We start from the raw sequence: 24593 nt of genomic DNA on the forward strand, positions 1-24593 counted from the left end.
TATACACAGAGATACCCTACTACAGAACTATGCTTACATCAGCTGTTGCTTTCTTTTCCAGCTCCACCCCATACCAAAAGCGTCTTTTTGCTTTTTTGCTGGGAAGAAGGGGACAGTTTCCTCTGTCTTTCTCCCTTAATTAGCAAATCTTCTCTCTCTCTCTCTCTCTGGAAAGGACAGGCCCATTAACTATGACATATTATGCACCTGTGCATACACACACAAATCGATAGATGTGCAGCTATGTTTAAAAGAACATATTGGGTCCCTCTAAGTTGTGTGGCCACACTTTATCCACTGGGTTAATCAAAAACAGATTCTCAAAGAGGTCTGTAAATTCACAAGGGGCAGTCAAACTAAAAATCTACAGTTCTGGCAGTAAAATTATTTTAAAAGTTGTGTCTCTTCTCTCCAGAAGTGAATGTGTGTTCTCATCCCATATATTACCTTTGTGATTTTGACTGGGACTGTAACATTCACCCCACAAACCAAGGTAATATAAAACTTCTGAAGACTGAACTGACGGCATACACACATCTTTTACAGTTTGCTGCGGATGAGTCATTGATGTAAAAAGCTTGTAGTGAGGCTACAGAGTACAGAGTTGTTACCATCGAATTTTCCATTTGTATGTACGTTAATACATTAAAGGTAGAGATGCTTTGTTCGGATACATGGTAGAAACATTTAATAAAATGGGAACTCGCCCCCACTTCTGCCTGGTTACATCTGTGTTTGTTTATTGAGTTTTATATAGTGCTGACTAGACCCGGAGGTATCAGAGCGCTTTACATAAGGAACAATGGTGAGTTACAGGTACAATAATTTAAACATTTTTCACAGAAATTACAAAGTAAATGACAAATGATAAGAGGCAGAAAAGGAAAGGGGGGAGACACACATTTGAGTCTAATAACAGGTGAGAGGGGGGAAGGGAACCTGAGGGAGGGTGGAGTAAAGGCAGTCCAGCAAAAGGAGAAAAACGTTCGACACAAAAGTCAAGGAATTGGAGTGCATAACATAAGGAACAGAAATAGTGAGTAACAAGGAACAATAATTTGAACATATTAGTCGCACGGTTTTCACAAAGTGAGTGGAGAAATCATAGGGAGGGAGCGGAGGTAGAGGGGGGCAAGAGTAGTGTTCTGAGAGAGGGTGAGAGGAGGGAGCCAGAGGGGGGATGGAGTTAAAGCAGACCAGAAAGAGGGAGAAAAACGTTTGAGGATCGTCAGGGGAAGAACGGAGGAAAGGACAGAGGTCAAACAAGATGACGGGTCCAGGTATCGGCCAGCAACAAAATGGCGGCATTACCAAAAGGAAAAAATCCATAATTAAGAACCAGAGAGCAGGATTTAAGTGCGAAGAGACCAGAGGGCATCTGCCTACAGCTCTACTCTGACACCTGGATACACACTACCAGAAGGGTATTGAGCCATCAACAACCTCAATATATCAACTTTCACACACAATGGTTTCTGGAGGTCACTGAGCTCATATTGAACTTGTGACCTTTCAAACTGTACAACCTTTAAGAAGGCGCTAGCAAACACCATGCAAAGTAAGACTTTGTGATGCAGAGGAGCTGTAAAGAGGGCAGTGGCCGAGAGGAAGGATTGGACTTTCAAGCGGTAGCAAGGTTAATATTTTTCTAGACCTCATTCATGTACCCAAGAGAAGGGATAAACTGCAGCTTGTTACTGATTGGATGATAGCTGCAGGTCTAGGGTCTGCTCTGGGTCTCAAGAAGGTAAAACACGGGATCGAACAGACCATCACAAGACTTTCTGGAGGGAAGATGAACTGGGCCAAAAGAATGTTGCTGGAAAAGACTTCAGGGTAAACTACAAAAACAGTGGACGCAAGGCTGGTAAGCAGAGGGAAGGAGGTATGGAATAGTGAACTCTGAGTGTTGCTTGGCACCAGTTTATTTATTGCCCAAGAGTACCACCTCAGATTCATCTCACCTCCCCAACAAACACATTTTGCTGCGCTTAAGGGAGTGGGAGACAGAGTTCTACATCTGTTCTAAGTAAATTGTTTTCTTTGTATTGAATGGAAATTGAGGTATATTCACTCTGTGCATTGGTTTTGGCCTGTTCTGCAATGTAGAAGCTCAATAAACCAATTTTCCAAAAAAGAACGCTGTGATCCCTGCAGAAGTAGAATGTGGGGTTTCAGATATATGTATACACTAATTCATAGGATTCATAGACATGTTAGGCCTGCACTGAGACCTTGCTTTGTCCCGGACAACACTCCATTTTCAGCAGACAATGCCATGCACTCCGTTTACCCTAGAAGATGGAGGAAGCTGTAGGCTGGTTCACCTCAAGACACGATGCATAATGTAAGAATGTCCTACATCCTTCTCGTAACTGCACAACCTTCCTCCCATCACAAGAGTGGGCTAAAGAAGGGACACAGGGAGAAATGTAGACTCCTCCTGTAAGGAAATAAATATGCAATATGTGTGTAAACTCAGGGGCATAACATGAGCCCCTTAGGCCCAAGCTGGGCAAGGGCCCCCACTCCGGTTGAGGTCAAGGAACAATTGTGATATATGGGAGACTCAAAGGCTTCTCATCACATTCTGCAGGTGGGCCATCATTTTGCTTTACGCCTCTGCTCAAACCAGGGGCCAAAGAGAGAGGTTCTGGTTAAAAGGAAAGTCTACTCTACGCCACAAGCAGCATCCTTTCAGAGTGAATCTGCATTACTCAATGAGGCCACCGTAGACTGACGTAAGCATCTGCACACCAGACTATGAAAGTCAAAGGTGTAGAAGTGGTTTGTGCTCAGAATTGCCAATAGTCCATGGTAATCAAGGTCAAGTAGCTGACACTGGAGTATGGGGAGGAGGCTAGAGGAAAAACACGCATTTGAAATGCAATAGGTCTCGCATTTGCGAGTGTTTAAGCTATTGGCATTGTAAATGACAATGCCTTCTATGTATCTGTTTTGATAATTAACACATAAATAAAAGGCACGGTCATGTAGAACGCTATACTCAAATACAGCATGCCTCAGAGCAGCACGTGCGCTGCCCAGGCTGGACCTAAAAACTACAAGATGGAGCATTGAATGCAGAGTCACTCAGATCACTATAGCTATGAGCATGACCTCAAGCAACACCAAAAAACGTCAACTCCCAGCATTCAATGCAGCAAGAGTCGCTTAGATACACCTATGAACATGTTCTACCTACTGTATAACAAAACTACAAATTTCAGCATTCTTCGTCTTGGAGAGCTCTATGCATATATTGTAGGCATCAAGAAATAATGCCGATTGAGTAAATCACAAACAAATGTCATATTTGATCACGTTTTCGAATATCAGTCTTTGATATAATTAAATAATGAATTTTGTCTTCTAAAAGCGGAGTTAATAGAGTGTTTACAGTAGTTGCTTTAGTTGCTCTGCATGGCAGATACAAAGTATAATGTGCAACAAATCGCTTTTCCATTTTCATTTAGTGGCCTTTGTTGATGCTGTATTGCTATAAAAACGCAGGACAGTTTCACGCCTGGAATAATGGGTCAACATTTGAATTTTAATATCCGTCACTGTGCTTTTCTAATTGTTAATAGGAATCCCTTGTTAATATTGTTCCCTAGCGCCACACATTAAAATTACAATACCAACTCTACCGATACATCTCCCCTCAAAAAACAAGAATCTCCTTATAGCCAAGAATGTGATCAAACTCATTACATGATCAGGCACATGCAAACGTACACTCGGGTGATTACTCACTGCTTTGCCGGCTTTAGATGCACTTACTCAGTTGCAAACAGCCCCCAGTCCCGCGCTCAGGCTGTGGTTTCAAACATGGAGTATAACTGGCACGCCCTGCATGCCAGAACAGAAGCACAACTAAAAACAAAATCCTTTTCTTGACAGTAAACCAATGTTAAAATAGTAATCTTGTGTAAGGAGTCGGGGATCGCTGGGGGAACTTGCACTCCAAGGGCATGTGCAGCGAGTGCAAGTTTTGAGAGAGCATGCACGGAGAGCTCGTAGAAATAACGCGCGTGCACAGACCGTGTGTAATACTGGGTTTGTGTGAAGGGTGTCCGGCTGCCAAGAGCCGGGGAACAAAGATGGCGTTGGCCTGTCCACATGGGCCGTCCTAAATGTGGACAAGGGGGGAACCAAGAAGCCAGATTTCAAATCAGGGGCCATCGTTTACCATGAACGATGACGCAAGCCAATGGGAAACAGGGGTGGGGCTTCAATTCCCTTCTGAATTCGTAATGATTGCAAAAAGCCCTCATATGGCGAGAGCAGAGCATGTGCGCTGCTAACGCCAGGCGAGATCTAAAAACACGAGCCTCTCCGGATACTTCGCCCACGTTGGCGAAGACAGCGGGCTGCTGTAGCCACTGGTACCTGGGGAAAGGTTACCCACCAAGACCCTCTGCCCAAACAGCCAACAGTGTGGCAGCCAGTCTGTCACTTCCTGAGCTGTCAAGAAGAAATTACATTCAAACGCACCACAGCATCATTAAAAATGCTTAAAGATGTGTGCTATGACTTCAGTGCCACACATGGCAACTACACGTGGAAAAAATACATATCGACATTAGCTGTAATCACATGAAGCAAAACTTTAAGAAACACAAAAGAACATCCGCTGTGAAACCAAAAATACTTGGTTTTATGGAAATGTTGCCTCTTAAAGAATGGTCTGGCTTAAAAGTTCTGGCTTAATAGACAACGGCTGCAGATTCTGATAGAGGCAAATGCCAGCACAAAATAATGCCTGCGTCCAAAAGAGTAACAGGAAAGCACTTTCAGCGAGAACAAGTAAACTGATAAAGCCACTAGGTCTCGCCCTATTGCTCTACTGGCATTGCCAATACTATGCATGCAGCATTGGGAAAAAGCAAAAAAAAAGCGTAATGACATATTCGCAGGCAAGATCCATGACGCAGGCGCAATCTTAGTTTTTTTTTCTCTTCCATTTACCAATTCAAAGTGGCACACCCCGCTCTTTTTTTAATGCATAAGTGCTCTAGGCACTCTGGAGTGGCCAGGCAGCAAGCTGCAGTTCTCACACAAAATAAATAAAGAAATCAATAGCAGTAAAAAAGCAGAAAGGTCCGTGAGGTGTTCAAGGTACAATCAAGGTGCGAGTGGGTGGGAGAAGCAGGAGAAGGAGTAGCATGGGTGGGGCTGAAGCTGCTTTAGCCTAGACCTGGATAAAGCCAAAAACACGAGTAGGTTGGAAAAAGTAATAGACAAGCTTGGGGGGAGGGATGGGGCAAAACAGTGTGGGGGTGGGAAACAGCACACAATGGAGAGAGGACAATAAAACATTAAGTGCACTCGGAGTGCTGAAAGATCAAGAAAAAAGTAGGTCCCTGAATGTGACCAGGGGAAGAAAACCAGTCATCCAATCAAAAGATAGTAAACAGAATGTGTTCCAGCACGCAGCAACCCCAGAAGATAAGAAGATGGCCTAATCCCTGCTGATGAGGGGTAAATACCCCGAAACACGTGTACAGGGATGGCGAAGATTTGAAGATACGTGAGAATTTGAAAGAAGATGCATCGCAGAGAACAGTACTACAGTTACCATGGTCCTTAGGGGCGATCCCGCTGGTGTATTAGCAGTGTGCGACCCCATTTTGGTGAATGTTTATGCTCCTTGGAGCTTTGAGCGGACGAGCTCGGGACCCCGCACCTGCGCGCCTTTGTGTGGTACTATACCTGGTAATATTTGGCAGCACGCAGCAACCCCAGAAGATAAGAAGATGGGCTAATCCCTGCTGATGAGGGGTAAATACCCCGAAACACGTGTACAGGGATGGCGAAGATTTGAAGATACGCGAGAATTCGAAAGAAGATGCATCGCAGAGAACAGTACTACAGTTACCATGGTCCTTAGGGGCGATCCCGCTGGTGTATTAGCAGTGTGCGACCCCATTTTGGAGAATGTGTTCCAGGGGTTGGACAAACAGAAGAGGAAGGCAAGACGTCAAATAGGAAGCAAGCAAATGAGAGTGACTGTATCAACCAATAGTAAATAATGGCTGGGCTCTAAGCCAACTGAGTTTTTGGAATGGTCAACAAATAGCTGTTGCATACTGGACAGCTAAAATCGGCCTAGTAGATCAGACCTAAAAACAAAACCATGACAGCCCACAGGGTAACGGAGAAACCAACGGTAAACTGCGCCACTGAATTCAACACATCACAACACCAGGATGCTACCTCAACCAAGATGCACAAGACTGATCAATAGTCCCAATATGTAGAACAAATGAACACAGGTAAACGGCAAGTTCAGAGAGCGCTTCTTTTGACCCTCTTCTGTTAGCCCTGCCCAACTTACCATGCACCAAAAATCATGAAACATACAACCACTGAGAACAATACAGTGTTCACCACCTCCTTTTTAGGTCTCGCCTATTACATCCCGAAGAATTATACAAAAAAACAAAGCACACAGCAGCAGACCAAGGTTTAGCACATCGACTTCTTCTGTTTCCTAAGTTCGTTTGGTGCAACCACTCTCACCATCCGCTGCCAAGGATGTCTGTCATATAAAGAGTTTTGCCAAAAATTTGAGAGGTGCACTCAATGAAGTTAATAGTACAGAAAGTTCAAGAATGTTGTGAGTCTTCTATTCTTTCTTTAATGGATTCTTTTATTCTCTCTTTTCAAAATACACAGGCACAGCCGCCAACGCGTTTCATTCCCTTTAGTGCCTTGGGAATTTCATCAGGGCATCAAATAGGATCATCTTAATCCGATGGTCCAAAATATGGATGCACCTTATGTGCAAAGAGTTTTTCCGAAGCGTTGTTCCACAGTCAAGAAGCAGTAGTGTATGGAAAAAAGAACGAAAGTTTGTCCTGGCCCCCAGTAACGGGTGGTCCATAATACCAACAGATTTCAGAGATAAGGATGTGCGTGTCAGTGACTAACATCCATACGGGTTGCCGAATAACTCATGTAAAGCTGGACCTGTGATAGGGTCTCCGGCGCTTCCAGCTCCTCCGTCTGGGTTTTCGAAGCCTTTTTTCCATACACTACTGCTTCTTGACTGTGGAAAAACGCTTCGGAAAAACTCTTTGCACATTACTTCCATACAATTCAGGAATATAAGGGATAGATCGTTGACAACACTCCTGTTGCACCTGTACTTAAGGTGCATCCGTATTTTGGACCATCGGATTAAGATGATCCTATTTGATGCCCTGATGAAATTCCCAAGGCACTAAAGGGAATGAAACGCGTTGGCTGTGCCTGTGTATTTTAAAAAGAGAGAATAAAAGAATCCATTAAAGAAAGAACAGAAGACTCACAAAATTCATGAACTTCTATTACATCCCGAAGGGATGATAGGCAAGATTATAGTAAGCGGTCCGAAAAGTCTACCTAGCTGCGGATCGCGTACAGTTCATGTGAGCCAGGCGCGTGCACATCATCGCCAGCCACATAACACATCACACACCACCATTTGTCTGTGCCTCGGCATCAGACTTCAAAGGCTGCTGATCCCCCGCACCCCCCCATACAGACTTCAAAGGAAGCCGCTCCCCGCCCCCCTCAGCGCAATGCCAGAACATCCTTTTAGGGCTGCGACAACCCGCCCCCCTTCCTCCCTCTCTACTCGCGTTTATTTATTTTTTAATTAATTTATCACGCTCACCCCCCAGGGTCTCTCCTCCCTGGTCACTGTTTAAGCACTTCTCTCTCATACTCTCACACACGCGCCCTCGCTCTCTTCCCTTACCAGTGGCTCATCTCTCGCTTTCTTCTCATCCGTTTTTGCATCCTCGCGCTGTCCCGCTCTTTAACCTCCAGTTTTTTTTTCTCTTCTCTTGAACACTCCTTTCAATGTCTCCATTCTTCCCTTCCTGTTTCGCAACAACAATTCTCTCTCACAATTAAATAGAAGCTTATTTAATAATTCACTCTCTTGCGTGGCATGGGAGGGTTTTTAACAATGTATAGTAATTAGAGTGTGCCAAGTTTAACCCCGGCTCACAAGTGTTATTTGCCAAAAAGAGAGGTGCGCGTGGCCCTGAGTGGCAGGCAGGCAGCCAGCCAGACAGACAGAAAGAGGTAGACAAACAGACAGGAGGAGCGAGAGTGATACAGATAACAACACTCCCTACAAACAGTAGATAAAAACACATCTCCGTCTGTTGCAGTTCTTGTCTTCCCCGCCCCAACCACCATTTTCATTCCTTTTTTATTTTTAATAAATGCTTCCCCCTGTTGAGCTACTGCTGTGCCCCGTCCCGCCCCCCAAGTCGTACCTTGCTGCTCTGCCATTCACTTTTCATCTCGTTCTTGCAAATTCTAGTAGTTTCCTTCTGTACCCCCACCCACGTCCGCTTCACCTGGCTCCGCGTCCGTTCTCTAATCAAAGCCTTATTTCAAATTAATCATCTTCTGGCTCTCCGTGTCGGAGCTCTCGCCATATCGTCCCCCTCCCACCCCCCTCTTACTACCCCCTTGTTATTGCCTTTCTTTGTAATGCGATCCGAACACATTACACTTCGTTTTATTTGCAACATGCACTGGCGAGCCATGTATGTATGAACCTGGTCTGTATGTTTCGCATGAAATCTGATGCCATTTGTTGTCTGGAGGTGCATGTTGCAGCATCTCTATGTGATTGTCACCATATTTGATCATGCTGCAGTTCTCGATTTATGTAACTGCTGCTTTCAAGCTTGTGAACAGAAGCTGCTCGGTTGCAAGTTAAATGATAATTCAAACCCTCACCCCCCCACACACACACACAAACCCCCCCACACACACACAAACCCCCCACACACACACACAAACCCTCCCCACCCCCCCACTCTAGCGCCCTCACTCTAGCGCCCTCACTCTAGCGCCCTCACTCTAGCGCCCTCACTCTATCGTATCACCACAGCATCACTCAGCACCACCACATCACTATGCGCTACCACAGCATCATTGAACGCCATAGCATCACTCGTCGCCACCACAACATCACTCAGCGCCACCACAGCATCAATCTGTGCAACCATTCAACAACAACTGGTCCAAATAGGTTTCAAGCTTTATTACAAATGTCACAAAAAGATGGTAATATTTCACTTTTGTTCTTGGATTTTCGTCACAATAAAATACACTGAACATAATCTACACAAAAGTAATTTACAAAAGTTAAAGCTATTGCCATTATAAATTACAATAACTCATTTAAGTATTAATTATTTAAAAAAAATTAAAAGCCATTGTTATTTGTAATATCAATACATCTAAGTCACGTAAATACAACACATATTGCAGTACAAATGCTATTGGTGTCACATTTGCGAAAGTTAAAACAATTGGCATTGTCAATGACAAAGCTATTAATTTTGCTATTTTCGAAACCAACACATTAATAAAAAAATTGTCATTTACAATACCAATAGCTCAAACTTTCCTAATGCAAGACCTATTGCACTGCAAATGCTTGGTTCAGATAGGACCCTCACATTAGACAAGCGCTTACCAAGCCCTACTGCGGCTATGCTGAACCCGAGCTCCTGATGTACCTTTGAATACAAACAGTCAGAATGGTCCACAATCCCTCAAAAATGTGTTAAAGCCAAGTGGCATTTGAGGCATCTTGGGCATATCCCCCTGAAACTGATAACCAAGCCATCTGCAGACACTACAAAGAATAAGGCAATCAGTCCGCATGTCCACCCGCTTGTTTTGTTGGGCTGTCCATTTGATGACGCTTAAAACACTTCAATTTGTGGACTGATCAAAGCCAAAAATAAACAGGCTGGTAAACACAATCAGGATTAGGCAATTGTATGCCCTTGGCAACCAGTCACACCCACACAAACAAATGCATACACACACAAACAAATGCATACACACACACACATACGGTTGCCACCAGGCAGCATTACATCATCTGTATGTTCAAAACACAATGGGAGCTGCACAATGGCTATTAGGCCACAGCTCCACATGTCTTACGCAGGGACACAGCTGATGTGTGCAGAATCTTAGTGCTGCAGTCTCATGCCTGCACTCGCCTTGGATAGACCCTTTTTCTCTGGGTGCAACAAAAAGCTAGGCATTGGCCAAATGTTGCCCCTCCTGCTATTAGATCACTTCCTGGGTGGTGCTAGAAGGCATAACCAATAATAGAGTGCTCAGCCCAAACTTTAGATCAACTGATTCTGCTGGCATTGTCCAAGCTGGCCTGGGAGTAATTTACGTGCAGCTTTGATTACTGAGACGCTTTCCTAGAACAGCCTATGTCTGGCCAGGTCTGCTCCATACCACAGAGGTTGGTATGGAGCAGTTTCGAAAGGGCTATTTAGCTTCCTACAGCTCTAGACAGAATTTCACTGGCGACAGAGGCTTTGCAAGGCAGAACCCATCAGTATATGGGCAAATAGCAAGCTTTCAGGACATCAAAATATGCATCTTATCATGATCTGCAGGAGTCGTCGGCATTGGTTGGTTGCCATTAAAAAGTGGTACAGTGCAAAAGGTAATTTGGAAGGGGAAGTGGGGGGGAGGCGCCTTACTGCCAGCAGTTGTCTGGAGATACAGAGGGACGCTATGGTTTTGGCATTCAAAAAAGCTCAGAAGAGGGGGCTTTGTGACAATCACTATGTATTCATTGAGCAGGGCCCCAGAGAAAGCAACAATGTTCCTGTATTCTCTGCAACAGTTGCAAGACTTAGCAGACAGTTGCTGAGCTTATGTTGGTGTCTTCAGGAGGGAGCGGTATTCCACTGGACTATTGTCTCCAGATGCGGGCTAAACTCATGTGAAGAACAAGTTACTTACCTTCAGTAACAATTTATCTGTAGGAGACATCGATTAGTTATAGATTCCTTACCTTGTGAATAGATACCCCAGGAATATCAATCCCGGAGGTGGGTCTGCAAACCAAGTTCACACCAGAAGGTCCTGGAGAACAGAACGGCCAAAAAAGCTGTCTCTCCAGACTTGGCTGTCCAGGCAGTAGTGCTTTGTGAACGTGTGCTGAGATGCCCACGTCGCTGACTGACAGAGGTCGTTGATGGGGGACTCCCCGTCCCAAAGCAGTGGTAGCTGACGTCGCCCTGGTGGAATGGGCACGCAGCCCCACCGGAGGCTCCTTCTTTGCCAAAGAATAGCATGCTTTAATACACAAAATTACCCATCTAGAAATGGTCCGTTTGTGTACGGCCCGACCTTTTTTTATCGCCCACGTTGCCAACAAAGAGTTGGTCATCCACCCAGAATTGTTTCGTGCGATCCAAGTAAACAAAATGCGCATGTTTTGGATCCAGACGGTGGAGCCTCTCTTCCTCCTTAGAAGGATGCGGAGGCGGAAAGAAGGTGGGCAAAGTGATGGTCTGACCAATGTGGAAAGAAGTAACCACTTTGGGAAGAAAGGATGTACGAGTTCGAAGGACAACCTTGTCCGGATGAACAGCCATAGGAGGTTTTGAAGAAAGAGCTTGGAGCTCACTCACCATGCGCGCAGAGGTGATGGCAACAAGAAAAGTAGTCTTTAAGGTCAGAAGCCTAAGAGGACAGTTATGTAGCAGCTCAAAGGGAGCGCACATGAGATAAGTTAGAACAAGGTTCAAGTCCCACTGGGGCATTACAAACGAAACAGGAGGTAAAAGATGAGTAACACCCTTAAGGAAGCGATTTACAACAGGGGACTTGAAAAGAGAAGGCTGATCAGGAAGCCTGAAATGGCCGAGAGGTAGTCCCATGCTGGAGGAAGAAAACATTGTCCCAAGGTGATCCAGCTTTTTGGATTCCCTATCAGGTGGTGCATAAGAGAATGCACCTTTGGACGTTGAGGCTTGGAACACCAAGCTGTCAGGAGTGGGGTGTTGGGGGAGGTAAGTGAGGTCGCCGGGGGTCAGGCAGTGGCGTCAGGCAATCATCCTATCCACAGGAGCCTCTGCGTTGAGCCTGGACCAGGTGCCCAAAAGGATATCAGTTAGGGCTTCATTAAACGGTAGCAGGGGCTCCGAAGAGCTCGCTGGCGGTGGAAGCACCTCTGTCAGGAGGAGACAACATGCCAAGGTCTGGGGAGGTATTCACACCACTGGTTTCCACAAGCTCCTCTCTCCAGCCCGGGTCGTAATCCAACTGGTCAGTCAAAGGATCTACAGACCCCTCCTAGTCCTCCTCACCCTCCGCTGGTTGCCAATCTGGCCTGAAGGAACCAGAGTAGAACAGGGGCACAAAAGTGCCAGTCGGTGCCGGATCCGGCATCAGTCTACGTCACGGCGGAGGCCGGAGTCGACGCCGCTGGGTACACAACTGACATCGGCTGTGCTCGTGGTGCCGGTGGAGGTGTTATGGAGGTGGACCAGCATCGATCTTGATCCAGGTCTGGATCCACAAGGGACCCTGCAGCACCAGGGCCCAGCCGAGTCCGCAGGGCCCAAAGGCATGTCGGCGGAGTCGGGCTGTTCAAATATAGCATGCATCGCTTCATAGAAACTCCGAAGCTGGGTTGGGGGTTGGTGGGTGGGGTGTCGCTTCGCATCCTGGAAAGGAGGGAAACTCGGAGTCGACCCTTCAGACGGATGGGGAGAAGTCAAAGAGTGAAAATGCTCCCTCGAACTCCTGCGTGGACCTCGACCTCCTGCGTGGCCCTCGACATCCCAGGCCACGTGCGGTCTCGAACAGTGCAGACTGCCAGGGCCTCAAGAAGCTTCCGGGACAGCACCCGCAAAGACTTCGGATTCATGGTTCAGCAGTCAGAACACGACTTGGAGTCATGGTTGTGCTCCAGGCAAAACTGGCCCACGTGGGACGGATCCGTCACCGACATCAACCGTCGGCAGGAGCCGCAAACCTTGAAACTGGGCATCCCTACGCGCACCAGGAGTCTATGACTCAAAACAGAGTTGACAAAAGTCAATCAAAAAAGTCAGTCAAAAGTGACTGAAGGTACCGCTCTCTCTGGATCTGTGCTGGCTGGTGCGGAAAAAGAAAGAACTGACGTCAGCATGCGGGGGCTAAGTAGCTGCCGCAACATCATCCCAGCGACTACGACGCCAACAGTAGGAGAGTAGGATCTGCTTACTATGGTTACCCCCACTAGTCTGACTGGGGCCCTGCTAACCAGGACCCCAGCCTAGCTGCTTCCTCTCTAAATTGATTGGATGTACTTGAGTTACACTCCAGATTGGTTACTGGGTTACCATTGTGAGCCCCTAGTATATGCTACCTTAGGTACCAAGGGCCTAGGTACCCCAGAGGCCTACCAGGGGCTGAAGCATGTATTATGCCACCCCTGGGAAGCCTTCCAAAATGGCACCACAGGTCTGCTACTGCAGCCTGGGTAAGGTGGTACTTGCAACCCTTACTAAGATATTGGCCACCTATATCTACCTTTTAATACAGACACATAAACCCGACACATAAACCTATAAGTCACTCATATGGCAGGACTTGACAATCCTGAAGGCAGAGTGCTTGGTTTTGTGTGAGAGGGTGCCCAAGCATGAGCTGAGCCCCTCTGCAGCTTTTGGAACCACTTCTCTGTAGCTGTTCTGTGATACAGCCATACCATATACTCTTAAGTGCATAATAACCTCGCGGTAAATGCTAACTTTGGAATGGCTGCATCAAAACATGTCTTGTTTGGTGTCAAACACTTTGGAATCCCCCCTTTCCCCCTCCTCCCCCCCCCCCAGTCCTGGCGGCAGGGGTAGAGTTCCACCCTTCTAGAGGGAGAAGACATGTACACACTTTACTGACCGTTAATAGTTTAACAGAGTCCCAGCATCCCAAAATGGATGCTGCTGCCACAGACACAAGTCTGACTTCCTGCTGCTGGACGAAACTCCGGCAGGGAAGGCCTGGACAATAGGTTTCCTGTCACAGGGAGGTGTAACTACCTCCGCAGACAGGCTTTAGTGTATTGGGGCAGGGTGGGTGCATTCAGTGAATGCTGTTCAGACAGTGCTGGGGGCACACCTGGTCTCCCTGTGCATACCCCAGTTCAAACCGGCTTCTGGGGCACTCAGCCCCAGATCTGGCGCGAACCTGGACAAAGGGGAAGGGATGTAACCACCCCCTCCCCAGGTCCTCCCATAGGTGGGACCTTAGAGTTAGTCCAACCCCTAAACTTAGTATAAGTATAGGAACCCAGTCCCTAGGACTTTATATTACCCTGTAAAAAAATCTGCACCATATATCCTGGAACTTCAACACTCTATTTCGACTAGAAAACGAAAGAATCTCCCTTGGGGTCAAGTAGTGACTCCCCTGTTCAAACAGGCACTAAAGAAGCATCTTGCTGGTCTGCATTTCCAAGGTACCCGCCGGAAGGTATCCTAAAGGGAATTGAAGGCATCAAGGTTTATCAAGATGAGGTCTTGGTTTATGGGGTCGATCTCAACAAACAGGATGAGAGATCGGCCGCAGTGTTGGGAAAGCGGCTAGACTCTGGTCGCACTCTGAGGATGGATAAGCGTAAATCTGATGTTGGATAAATTGAAAATTTAGGGCACTTGGTCTCGGCATCGGGAATCAAGACCAAGCCTTTGTTGATTGATGCAATTTCCAATCTGAATCCTCCTAAAAATAAGGATGAGTTAGTAAAGTTTCTGGGAATGGCGATGTTCTTCAATAAATGTGCACCAAACTTTGCACTGAACACTGAATGCATGTGTGGGTCAAAAGGCTGTGAGTTTGAGTGGGGACAAGCATGCAAAGAAGAGTTTACAATAATTAAGAGACATTTGTATGAGGCCCCTAATTTGGCAAGTTGTGATCCTTCCAAGGTCTCGTATATGTGACTGATGCAAGTTCAAATGGGGTTAGGTGATCTATTGTTACAAAAAGTGGAAGGGATAGAGAAAAGCATCTTGTTTATATCCACACCTTTGAGGGGAGCGGAATGCAATTACTCATCGGTTGAGAAAGAAGCGCTTGGCGTTTATTGGGCAGTACGCAAACTTAAAACATTTTTGTGGGGTAAGTGCTTTGAGGTATTATTGGACCCCAAGCCATTGAGAGAAGTTTTTGCAAAGAAAGGAGTAGATTTTGTATCTCATCGGATAAGAAAGTGGGTAGTGGCCTTGCAAATATTTGAGTTTTAGGTTTCTTTCTTACCCGGTTCCAAGAACATTTTGGCTTTTGTCTATCCAGACTATGTGGTTCACCTGAGGACTGTGATCTCTTTGCTGGGAGAATTTTGAGGAGGAGTTCAATGTTTGTGTGATTAGTGAAGATTTGGTTTCAGAAGTTGTATGGAGAGAAAGTCTAGATAACGATCAAACAGGTAATGGCTAGGGTAAAAGGAGGAGGGCGGACGAAACGTGATTGTGAGGAGGATCTCAGCGGATTTTGGCATGTCAAAGATGATTTGGCAGGGATAACTCATTTTGGGCAGCAAGTTGGTGTTACCTGGTTGTTTGAGAAATAGAATAGTGGCTACGCACATTCTAGTCATATGGGTATTGCTAAAACCAAAGAAAGGGTAAAAGAGGCATACTGGGGGCCGGGTATGGATGTGCAAATAGAGAGAGTTGTTTGTGATTGCTCTCACTGTTTATGCAGTGATAGAATTGTGAAGTGTAGGACCCAGCCGATGGTGAATCAGAGAGCAAGCTAGTGCTCCGTGGGTTGACATTGCAGTGGATATTTTAGGTAGGTTCGGTCAGGTTGAAGTCACAGGACAGCTACGTTTTGGTTTTTCTTGATATGTTCTCAAGATGGCCAGATATAAAGATAGTCAACTCAGTTTAATCTGGAGCAGTTATTTGCTTTCTTTAAGAACTTTTTGAACAATAAGTTTTTCCAGCATCTATTTTATCAGATAATGGGGTCCAATTTACTTCTTGGATTGTGGAGTACTTTTTAAAAGAGAAAGGGATCAAGCATAAGGCGGCATTGTATCATCCTGGAAGCAATGGTGTGGTGGAAAGGTTTGTAAAGGTGCTTAAGGATGCAATGCAACTGGCTGTAGTGTCTGGTAAAAACTGGGAGAAGGCTGTAAAAAAAAAAACCTGCGCGAGTTCAGATTTACCGCACATTCTTCTACGGAGTGGCTCCTCTCCATGTTGTTCAAAGGGAGAGTGGTCAACACTGAGGTAATTCTGTTGTGGGTTGCTACAAAGGGAAGGAAGGAAGCGAATGATGGGGTGGACTGTACCACATTGCGCATGTGCAGTTAAGGTAATATTTGTGTCCATGTGTTAACGCTGTTTAAACTTGTATTCATGGTTCATTATTAGCAGGGTGAGTGCTCTAAGTCAAGTCAAGAAAAGCTTTATTTCGATTGCAAAATTTTTACAATCATAAAAGCACAGATAATACAAAGATTACACAAAAAATGTACACCAGAATTAAAATACAGTATCCATTAAAAAAAAATTGAGCTTGATATGTAATCCATGTTTTTAAGAAGAATAGTAAACATTAAAATGACAGTACATCTGAGAAATGTCACCCCCCTAAATCACAATACTCTTCCTTTGCGAAGGACTTTCTTTAACCCCTTCCGTGCAGCCGCGTTTCCCCCCGGTGCTGAGCCCTAATGAAAACGGGCGTGGTCATGACGGAACGGTTCCGTCATGAGCAAAGCTCGACCGATGCTCATGACGGAACCGTTCCGTCATGAGCATCGAAGGGGTTAAAAACATGGATATCCTCCACGCAAAGTGGAACTATCCAGGCCTTTCTTAACTCAATATAAAATGTACAGAATAAAACTAGGTGAGATGAAGATTGAGCCGATTGGTTATTACAAGGACAAAATTGTAATTCCCTTGCCCAATCATTCATTTTTGGGAATGAGAAATCTATGGATGGTCCGCAATCTGAATCTGATTAACAGCAGCCTATTGAAACCACCAGGTACAAATATTTAAATATGGCTGCAGGCTAAAAGTAGTAAGGACCATCTGATGTTGCTGGACACTTGGCTTCATGATTTCCCCAGATAATCTTAACAGATCCAGGATTTGAAGGCCATCCTTTCTTAGGCTTGAGCGAGCGAGGGATATTATGCAGCTCATGTTTCAGAGAGGAGTATGCTCGGGAGCACTTCGAGTCAAACCACCGCTGGGGGCCAGGCTTTTTTCCACCTTGTTTAAGTAACGCATCCTTCACCGCACCTGCTATTACTTGAAAAGAGGATAGGATGCTTTCGGAAGATGCTAACTCATTCAGGCAAGTATCAAGGGCCGGTCTGCACTTAGTAATCAGTTGTTTATTTCCCATATTGGGGTCCACCATATTCCAGCAAAGAGTGTACCCGTTAACTTTGCTCTATATAAATATTGTAAGTACAGTGGTTTAGCAATATGGGGCTATGTACAATGTTCCCAGAATGCTCTCTGATTATATGCACATATTTACAGAAGCTTGAAAGCAAGATTGAGGATACAAGCTTTCAAAATAAAATGTTCACTAAAAAATGCAACAACATTTCGTTAAACTCCTGTAAAAGTTTAGGTACCATTTCTTTGCAGCATCATTTAGTAAAAATATGTTGATGAATGATGGTATTTCCCAAAAATAAACAAGAATTGATAAAAACCAGTAGGTCTGAAATTGTTGGTCAGCCTTCTGGTTATGTCAATGCGTGAGTTTTTTTGGCATGGTTTTTGTAAAACCTTATTGGTGTGGGAGCTGCCGGGCCCTCACCATTATAACAAACATTGGCAAAAGCTAAGATTTTTTTTGTCTCAAAAAGCAAACATTGGCACAGTAGTTCCTTGTGAAAGAACAGAATGCTGTCACTCACAGTGAAGCTAACTGTTGCTTCCCATTACCTTCAGCCCCAGTATGTAGATTTGCAGAATCGTGGCAGAATAAGGGAATTGCTAGTATTCAAACCCTACTATGGAAGGAGCCCTGGCATAATCAGAGAGGCTATTTTAGAGCGCTTATATGATGGGACTGCCATAATTTGTCGCAGCATTACATGGCACAAAAGGGACAAGTGGATTTTGTTACAGAACAAGTAGATTTATGAAGCAACCTGCCCCATTGACAAGTAGATATTTTATTAAATTCCATACCCCCTGTTGATGACTCGGTCAGAGTCAAGTTACCAAAAAAAGGGGTAAGTTAAAGTTTGGATAACAGATGAAGATTATTAAGCCGTTTAGCAATGTGGTGAATACTGGTGACCATAGGCTATGGAATCTTAATAGAATCGCCAAATATCAACAACAGGGAACAGGTTGTGCGGATGTACCTGTAATGCAAGAGGAAGGGGGATAGTCTCCTTGTGCAAAGAAGATTACTCTTCTTTTACAAGATTGTGTTCACTAATTAATTCCTGTTACTCTGTGTTCTCCAATGCATTTCCAATATTTGTGATTTCTTTTACACCTCATGCATATTCTCTTCCCTTGTGGTGTTATTAAGGTGGAGGTGATGTGGTGTTCTCATGCATGTATCTGTAAGGTATCCCTGTTGCTTTGGGAATGATACAGGCATCAAGAATGTAGGTGCTGCCAGGGAGAATGATAGGGATTGAAGAGTGGCAGTAGGTTTAAGCCACTCAGCGGGTGAGGTCTCTGTTATGGACTGTCCAATAAACTTTCTTCAAATCATCTACCTGAAGTGTTGCAGTTTGATTTAACCTGTTCACTACCTTCCGGGTGCTGCGCACGGCCGTTGGCCGACGCAGCCCCGCCCACTCTGTAGAACGCCCGCATTGCAGCGGAATGTTCGCCGCGGTAAACGGGTTAGGTAAAGGACAACACCTCATAGTACCTCCCACCTCATATAGCATCCACCAAGACACACTAGATTGTGGCTATGCTGTAGGTTGAGGGCCTTTTACCTGTAGCGTTCTTGGCTGGAGCCCCTGCTCTCCACAGGAGAGACACTAGCTGAGTGTGCAGAGTTTCTGTACGCTGATGGTCTGCTCGGAGATGCATAGGACATGGGGGACTTCGTTCTCGACTCGTGTGATCGAGAGTGCTTTTTCTTCTTTTTTTCTTGTGGACTTCTACAAAAAATAAACAAGATTATAAGACGTGGAGGAAATGCCCTTTGAGGTAAACGTTGTGGCAATTAGAGAAAGGATGCGACAAGGTGTAAGACAAGGAAACAGTACTTTGTGTACTTGTCTAGTAACTATAGACTCTCCGAACACTAGAATCAGAGCTGTAGCACTACAAGTTCCTACTGAACGACAACCACATTTCAGATAGGCCGAGATATAAAGAATATAGTTTGAAACATTACAGAACTTGATTAGGTCAAAGTAAACATGTCCTATTTAATAAAGCTTTTGCCAAACAACCCAAACATCCGGTCATTAGTAATGTCACTGACATGTCATGAGCGATGCAGTAGGTTAGGTCATAAGCAGTGCATTGTGGGAGCCTAAGGCAAGCCCATCTGTTCTCTGGCCTTGCTCAGCGCCAGTCCCCCTGCCCAATTTGGCACAGGGAAACCATGTTATATTGAATATTCTAGTGAATCGCTTCACAGTCTCAATATCAATAAATGTACCGGTTGTTTATGTTTCCACCCGGTAACTGTTCTCCTCATGCCCAGCTGATATGTCCTGATTGTGGAACGGATCTACATGAACGAGTACCACAACCAGTCAAATCCTTAATTAAAATCAACAGGAGCACAACAAGCAGTGTGCATAACCAAGTTTGGAAATGTGTCGCCATTAACGCTCGATCCTTAGTCAAACACAGTCCTGAGTGTGTGTCCTTAATTGAGGATTAGGATACAAGTATTGCTTTCATTACCGAATCCTGGACGGACGATGCTTCAGGTCCAGACCTGGTTAAAACCACACCTCCCAACTATCTTTGCTTTACATTAAAAAGGCCTAACAGAAAAGGAGGTGGCCTAGTGGTTATTTACCATAACTAAATAAGGGCATCCTTTAATTCTCTTGCCTATACTGAGTGTGAAGCTCTAGATTTCTGCTTTTATCTTTCACATCACTTCACCATCAAAAGCACCCTCATATACAGGTGGCCAGGCCCTAGAAACAAGTTCTTAATACAGGCTGGTAGCATGTTGGAAAATGGGCTAAGCGCCAACTCACACACTATGCTGGAAGATTTTAACTTCCACTTGGAGCTACCTTCAGATCCAGATACCGCTAACTTGCTGGCCTTGATGAGCAATGCTGATCTTAATCAACGGGTGATTGGCGCCAAGCACCAGGCGGGAAATACGTTGGACGGCATTTTTTCTAACGCACAATTGAACTTCAAGGAACTGGTCCAGAGTATCTTAAGCAACAATTTCATTGGTATATACCAAAAAGATCACTACGATCAGCAGAGGCAAAGTTGGTATCGGTACCCAGGGTACAAAAATCCAGCTGGGGTGGCAAAAGTTTTGTGGCCCGCGTAGCTAAGACCTGGAATGGCCTTCGTTAGATCTCAGATGCATGACTAATTAATTAGCTTTCAGCAGGCTTTAAAAACATGGTTCTTCTCTGCCTAAGTTTCGTTCATGATCTCTCTGTCTTCAGGCCTCTAGGTGCCAGGACACCTCTGGGTAACAGTCACGCGCTACAAATTTCGATAAGTTATAGTTAGCTCAGGTAGCTAAAACTGCTGAATTTGACTGGTTTAGTAAAAGTGAAATGTGAACCTAACTACGTCTCTGTAACCTTTGGTTTCTTCAGTGGATTGCTAAGGTTTTTTTTTTAATTCAATTTTCTAACTATAACGTGCAGGTTAAAGTGACGTTATAGTTAGAAATTGTAATATCTAACTTTACTTTAAAAAAACCAACAAAAAACTCACAAATTCACTGAAAGAGCCGAATGTGAAAATTATGTTATAGTTAGGTGAAAATGTCACATATCATGCCATTTGAAACTAATAAAACCACTGAAATTCACAGGTTATAGTTATTGCAAGTAACAATAAATCGTACTGGAAAGTAACAAATAGTTTACCGGTCGGTGTAGTTTTGCAGCTTGAAGACCTTTCTGGATTCACTATGCTGTGCATTATTTTGCGGTCTTTCGTAGCCCAGGTGGGCGTTGACGTCCCACCTTTTGGTGTCCTTTCTGTGAAAGCTCCCACCTTTGGGCGCCGTCTTCGGATTTTTTTTTGTCTCATGTCTGTTCATACTTTTCCAATCTTTTCAAGTTCTTCCTTAACGTAAAGGAATTTCTACTTTGTCTCTTTGAAAGTGTCTGCTTGTATATTGTCCTTGTATTACCTCCACCTCCTGCCTCATGTGGGTGGGTTCCCTAGTGAATCCAGAAAGATCTTCAAGTTGCAAAACTACACAGACTGGTAAGAAACTATTCGTTTTGCAGCGTGAATCTTTCTGGATTCACTATGCTGTGCAAAGACTTTGTAGGGGTTTGTTATCTTTGTGGCGGCTGGGTGAAAGATGAGCGTTGGTTGTTGAATATATGTTGAAGCACTTTTTGTCCTACTTGTGCTTCCTTGTTCATTTGTTAATCCACGCAGTAGTGCTTAGTGAACGTGTGCACTGAAGCCCATGTTGCTGCCAGGCATATGTCTTGAATGGGTGTGTTAGCCAGGAAGGCTATTGTTGCTCCTTTTTTCCTGGTAGAGTGCGCTTGTGCTCCTCCTAGTAGTTCTTGCCCTGCCTTCTTGTGGCAGAATAGTATAGTTTGTGCGATCCATCGTGCGATGGTGCCCTTTGTTACTGGTCTACACAGGAAACCGCTTGCGAAGGACACAAAGAACTGCTTTGTTTTCCTGTGCTCCCTGGTCCTTTCCATGTAATGCATTACTGCCCTTCTAGCGTCCAGAGTGTGCAGTACCCCCTCTGCACTTGTGGATGGTTTCTGAAAGAAGCTTGGTATCTGTATTGTTTGGTTCATGTGAAACCTTGACACCACCTTTGGCATAAAGAGTGGGTCCGTTCTCATTACCACCCTGTCATTGTGTATTTGAATGTAGGGTTCTTGTAGTGTTAGCGCTTGCAGCTCGCTTACCCTGCGTAGCGAGGTGATTGCTACTAGAAAGGCTGTCTTCATTGTGAGCATTTGTAGTGAGGCCTTATGGATGGGTTCAAAAGGCGCTTTCATAAGCTCTGTTAGAACTAGATTAAGGTTCCATGCCTGTGGCTGCATCCTTTTTAGTGGGGCGATCCTTTTAGCCCCTTCCAGGAATCTCTTTACTACTTGGGATGTAAAGAAGCTCTTTCCCGTCTCTCCTCTTGTGTAGGCTACTATCGCTGCTAGGTGTACTCTCAGCGAGGTAGAGCTTAGGTTTGCTTTTAGCAGATGTGTTAAATATTTTAGCACAGTTGATTCCCTGGTCATCTTCTTGTGTAGTTTTCCCCTGATGAACCATTGTGTTAATCTTTTCCATTTCACCACATAGCACCTCTGAGTGGTAGGTCTCCTTGCCTCCCGTAGCACCCGCAGTGTGCTCTCTGGGAGTTTCAGGTGTGCAAACTCTAGGTCTTCAGGAGCCATGCAGCTAGGCAGAGGTGCTCTCGGTGAAGAACCTCCCCGTTTTGCATGGAGAGTAAGTCTTTTGCTTTTGCAAACTTGTGAGGTGGTCCCTGCGCCATCTCCACTATTTGTGAGAACCAGGACTGCCTGCCCCACTGTGGTGCCACCAGAATCCGTGTCATGTTGCGGGCTCTGCATTTGCGGAGTACCCTGTGTATCAGTGGTATCGGGAGAAAAGTGTAGGCAAATATTTTCGACCAGCTTATCCATAAGGCATTCCCCTGGGATTGTTCCCCTGGTTGCCTGGATGCGAAGTATTGGCATTTTGCATTCTGGTGTGTTGCAAATAGGTCTATTTTTGGTGTCCCCCACTTCTTGAATAGCCTTTGCGTTTCTTGTGCATTGAGCTCCCACTTGTGGGATGCTGATGTCTGTCTGCTGAGCCTGTCTGCCTCCACGTTGTCCTTTCCTGGTAGGTGTAGAGCCAGGAGGTTATTTTTAGTGGGATGGCCCATCTCCATATCTCCTTCGCTAGGTTGGATAGTGCGACTGATTGTGTTCCTTCCTGTTTGTTGATGTAGAACATTGTTGTCGGTTTGTATCAACACACTCTGCTTGTACAGTTGTTTCTGGAAGGCTTTAGGGCAAGGAACACGGTCTTTAGTTAAAGGTAGTTGATGTGCTTGATCGCATCTGTTGGAGTCCACAGGCCCCTCACCTTGAGCTGGTTCATGTGTGCTTCCCATCCCCTCTGGGATGCGTCTGTGGTGATGGTCACTGTTGGGTTTGGTGGTGTTAAAGGCTTCCCCCTTGTTATGTTCTCCTTGTTCCACCCCGCTATCTCCTCTTGCACTGCATGCGTTACAACCACTAGATCTTCCCAACTCCCTGTAGCTTGTGACCACTGGTGTTGGGAGCCATTCCTGGAATGTTCTCATGTGTAGTCGTATATTGGGGACAAGGTGTATGCAGGACGCCATCATCCCCATGATCTTGCTCGCTGTCCTCACTGTCAGAGCTCACCCCTTCTGGTATTGACGTGTGTCCTTCAGCAGGGCAAGAGTTCTCTTGTAGCTGGGGAACACCTCGCTGTGTATGGTGCTGATCTGTGCATCTAGGAAGATCTTCACTTGTTCTGGTTCCAATGAGAATTTCCCCCAGTGTATTGAGAATCCCAGTTCTGTCAGCGTCTCTGTGACCCGCTGTGCATGTCTTTGGCATTGTTTGTAGGAACTTGCTTTTATTAGCCAGCCGTCGAGGTAGGGGTATACATTAATCCCTTCCCTCCGTAGGTGCGCTGCTTCTGCTGCGAGGCACTTGGTGAAGACCCTTAGTGTGGATTTTAGTCCGAAGGCCAGGGCTGTGAACTGGTAGTGCGCTTTGTCGATGGCAAATCTCAGTAGATGTTTGTGTTGTCTGTTCATGGGAATGTGTAGGTAGGCATCGTTGAGGTCTATGGTGGACATAAAGTCTCCGTCCCTTATCTGAGGGATGACTTCTTGTAGGGATGTCAATTTGAATTTTTATGTATCAGTTTAGGAACCATAGATCCAGGATGGGCCTTAATGTTTTGTACACATTTGGTACGAGGAAGTAGTTTGAGTACACTCCCTTGTTTCTTTCCTTGAATGGTACGGTTTCTATAGCCTCCTTGTGGAGAAGTTCTTGTGCTTCCTCTAAGAGTAGGGCAGTTCTTTTGCAGAGCGCGCCTTTTTTTTTGGTTTCCTGTTTGGAGGCTTCTTTTCCAGTTGTATGCAATGTCCGAACTGTATGATGTTCAGTATTCATTTGTCTGTTATTTTCTTCCCTTCCTGGAAGAAGTGTTTTAGTCTGCCTCCTACTGGTGTTACATGTTCGTTGATCCCTTATTTAGTTTGTGTAAAGATTTTTTGCTTATTTTGTTGTGGACTGCAGAATTCCTCTCTATTTTCCTTCGAGTGAGGTCTATCCTCTTGCTCTCCTTGTCTGGTTATGGGCACGAGTTTGTGGGAACGTTAGCCCTCTTTCTGGCTGTTGCTGCAATGATGGAGTCAGCCGTGACGGATCCCTGTATGTATGGTGGATCCTTAGAGGAGTGTTTGTACTTTTTCTCTGTCCTAGGTGTGACAGACTGGCAGCTTGAAGGCTCCTTGAATGCTTCCCTTCCCTGGTCCAGGACACTTGGGAGCATGGGGAGGAATTGACTCCTAGTTTGTGTGGGAAGCAGTGTCTCTAAGAGGAAGCAGGCTTTCGG

At 45.2% G+C, this 24593-nt stretch overlaps 1 protein-coding gene across 5 annotated transcripts in view; it reads right to left on the bottom strand.

The window, feature by feature from the left end:
- Positions 1–24593, bottom strand: part of SFSWAP (splicing factor SWAP) — a 579257-nt gene that overhangs the window by 80559 nt on the left and 474105 nt on the right. For all 5 annotated transcript variants that reach the window (XM_078667992.1, XM_078667991.1, XM_078667989.1 and 2 more), the window contains exon 16: positions 18776–18943. In XM_078667992.1, coding sequence (XP_078524118.1) covers positions 18776–18943 — 168 coding nt within the window. The remainder of the gene's footprint in view (positions 1–18775; positions 18944–24593) is intronic.

This window comes from Lissotriton helveticus, chromosome 11 (assembly GCF_964261635.1).
Source record: "Lissotriton helveticus chromosome 11, aLisHel1.1, whole genome shotgun sequence".
Taxonomy (NCBI): domain Eukaryota; kingdom Metazoa; phylum Chordata; class Amphibia; order Caudata; family Salamandridae; genus Lissotriton; species Lissotriton helveticus.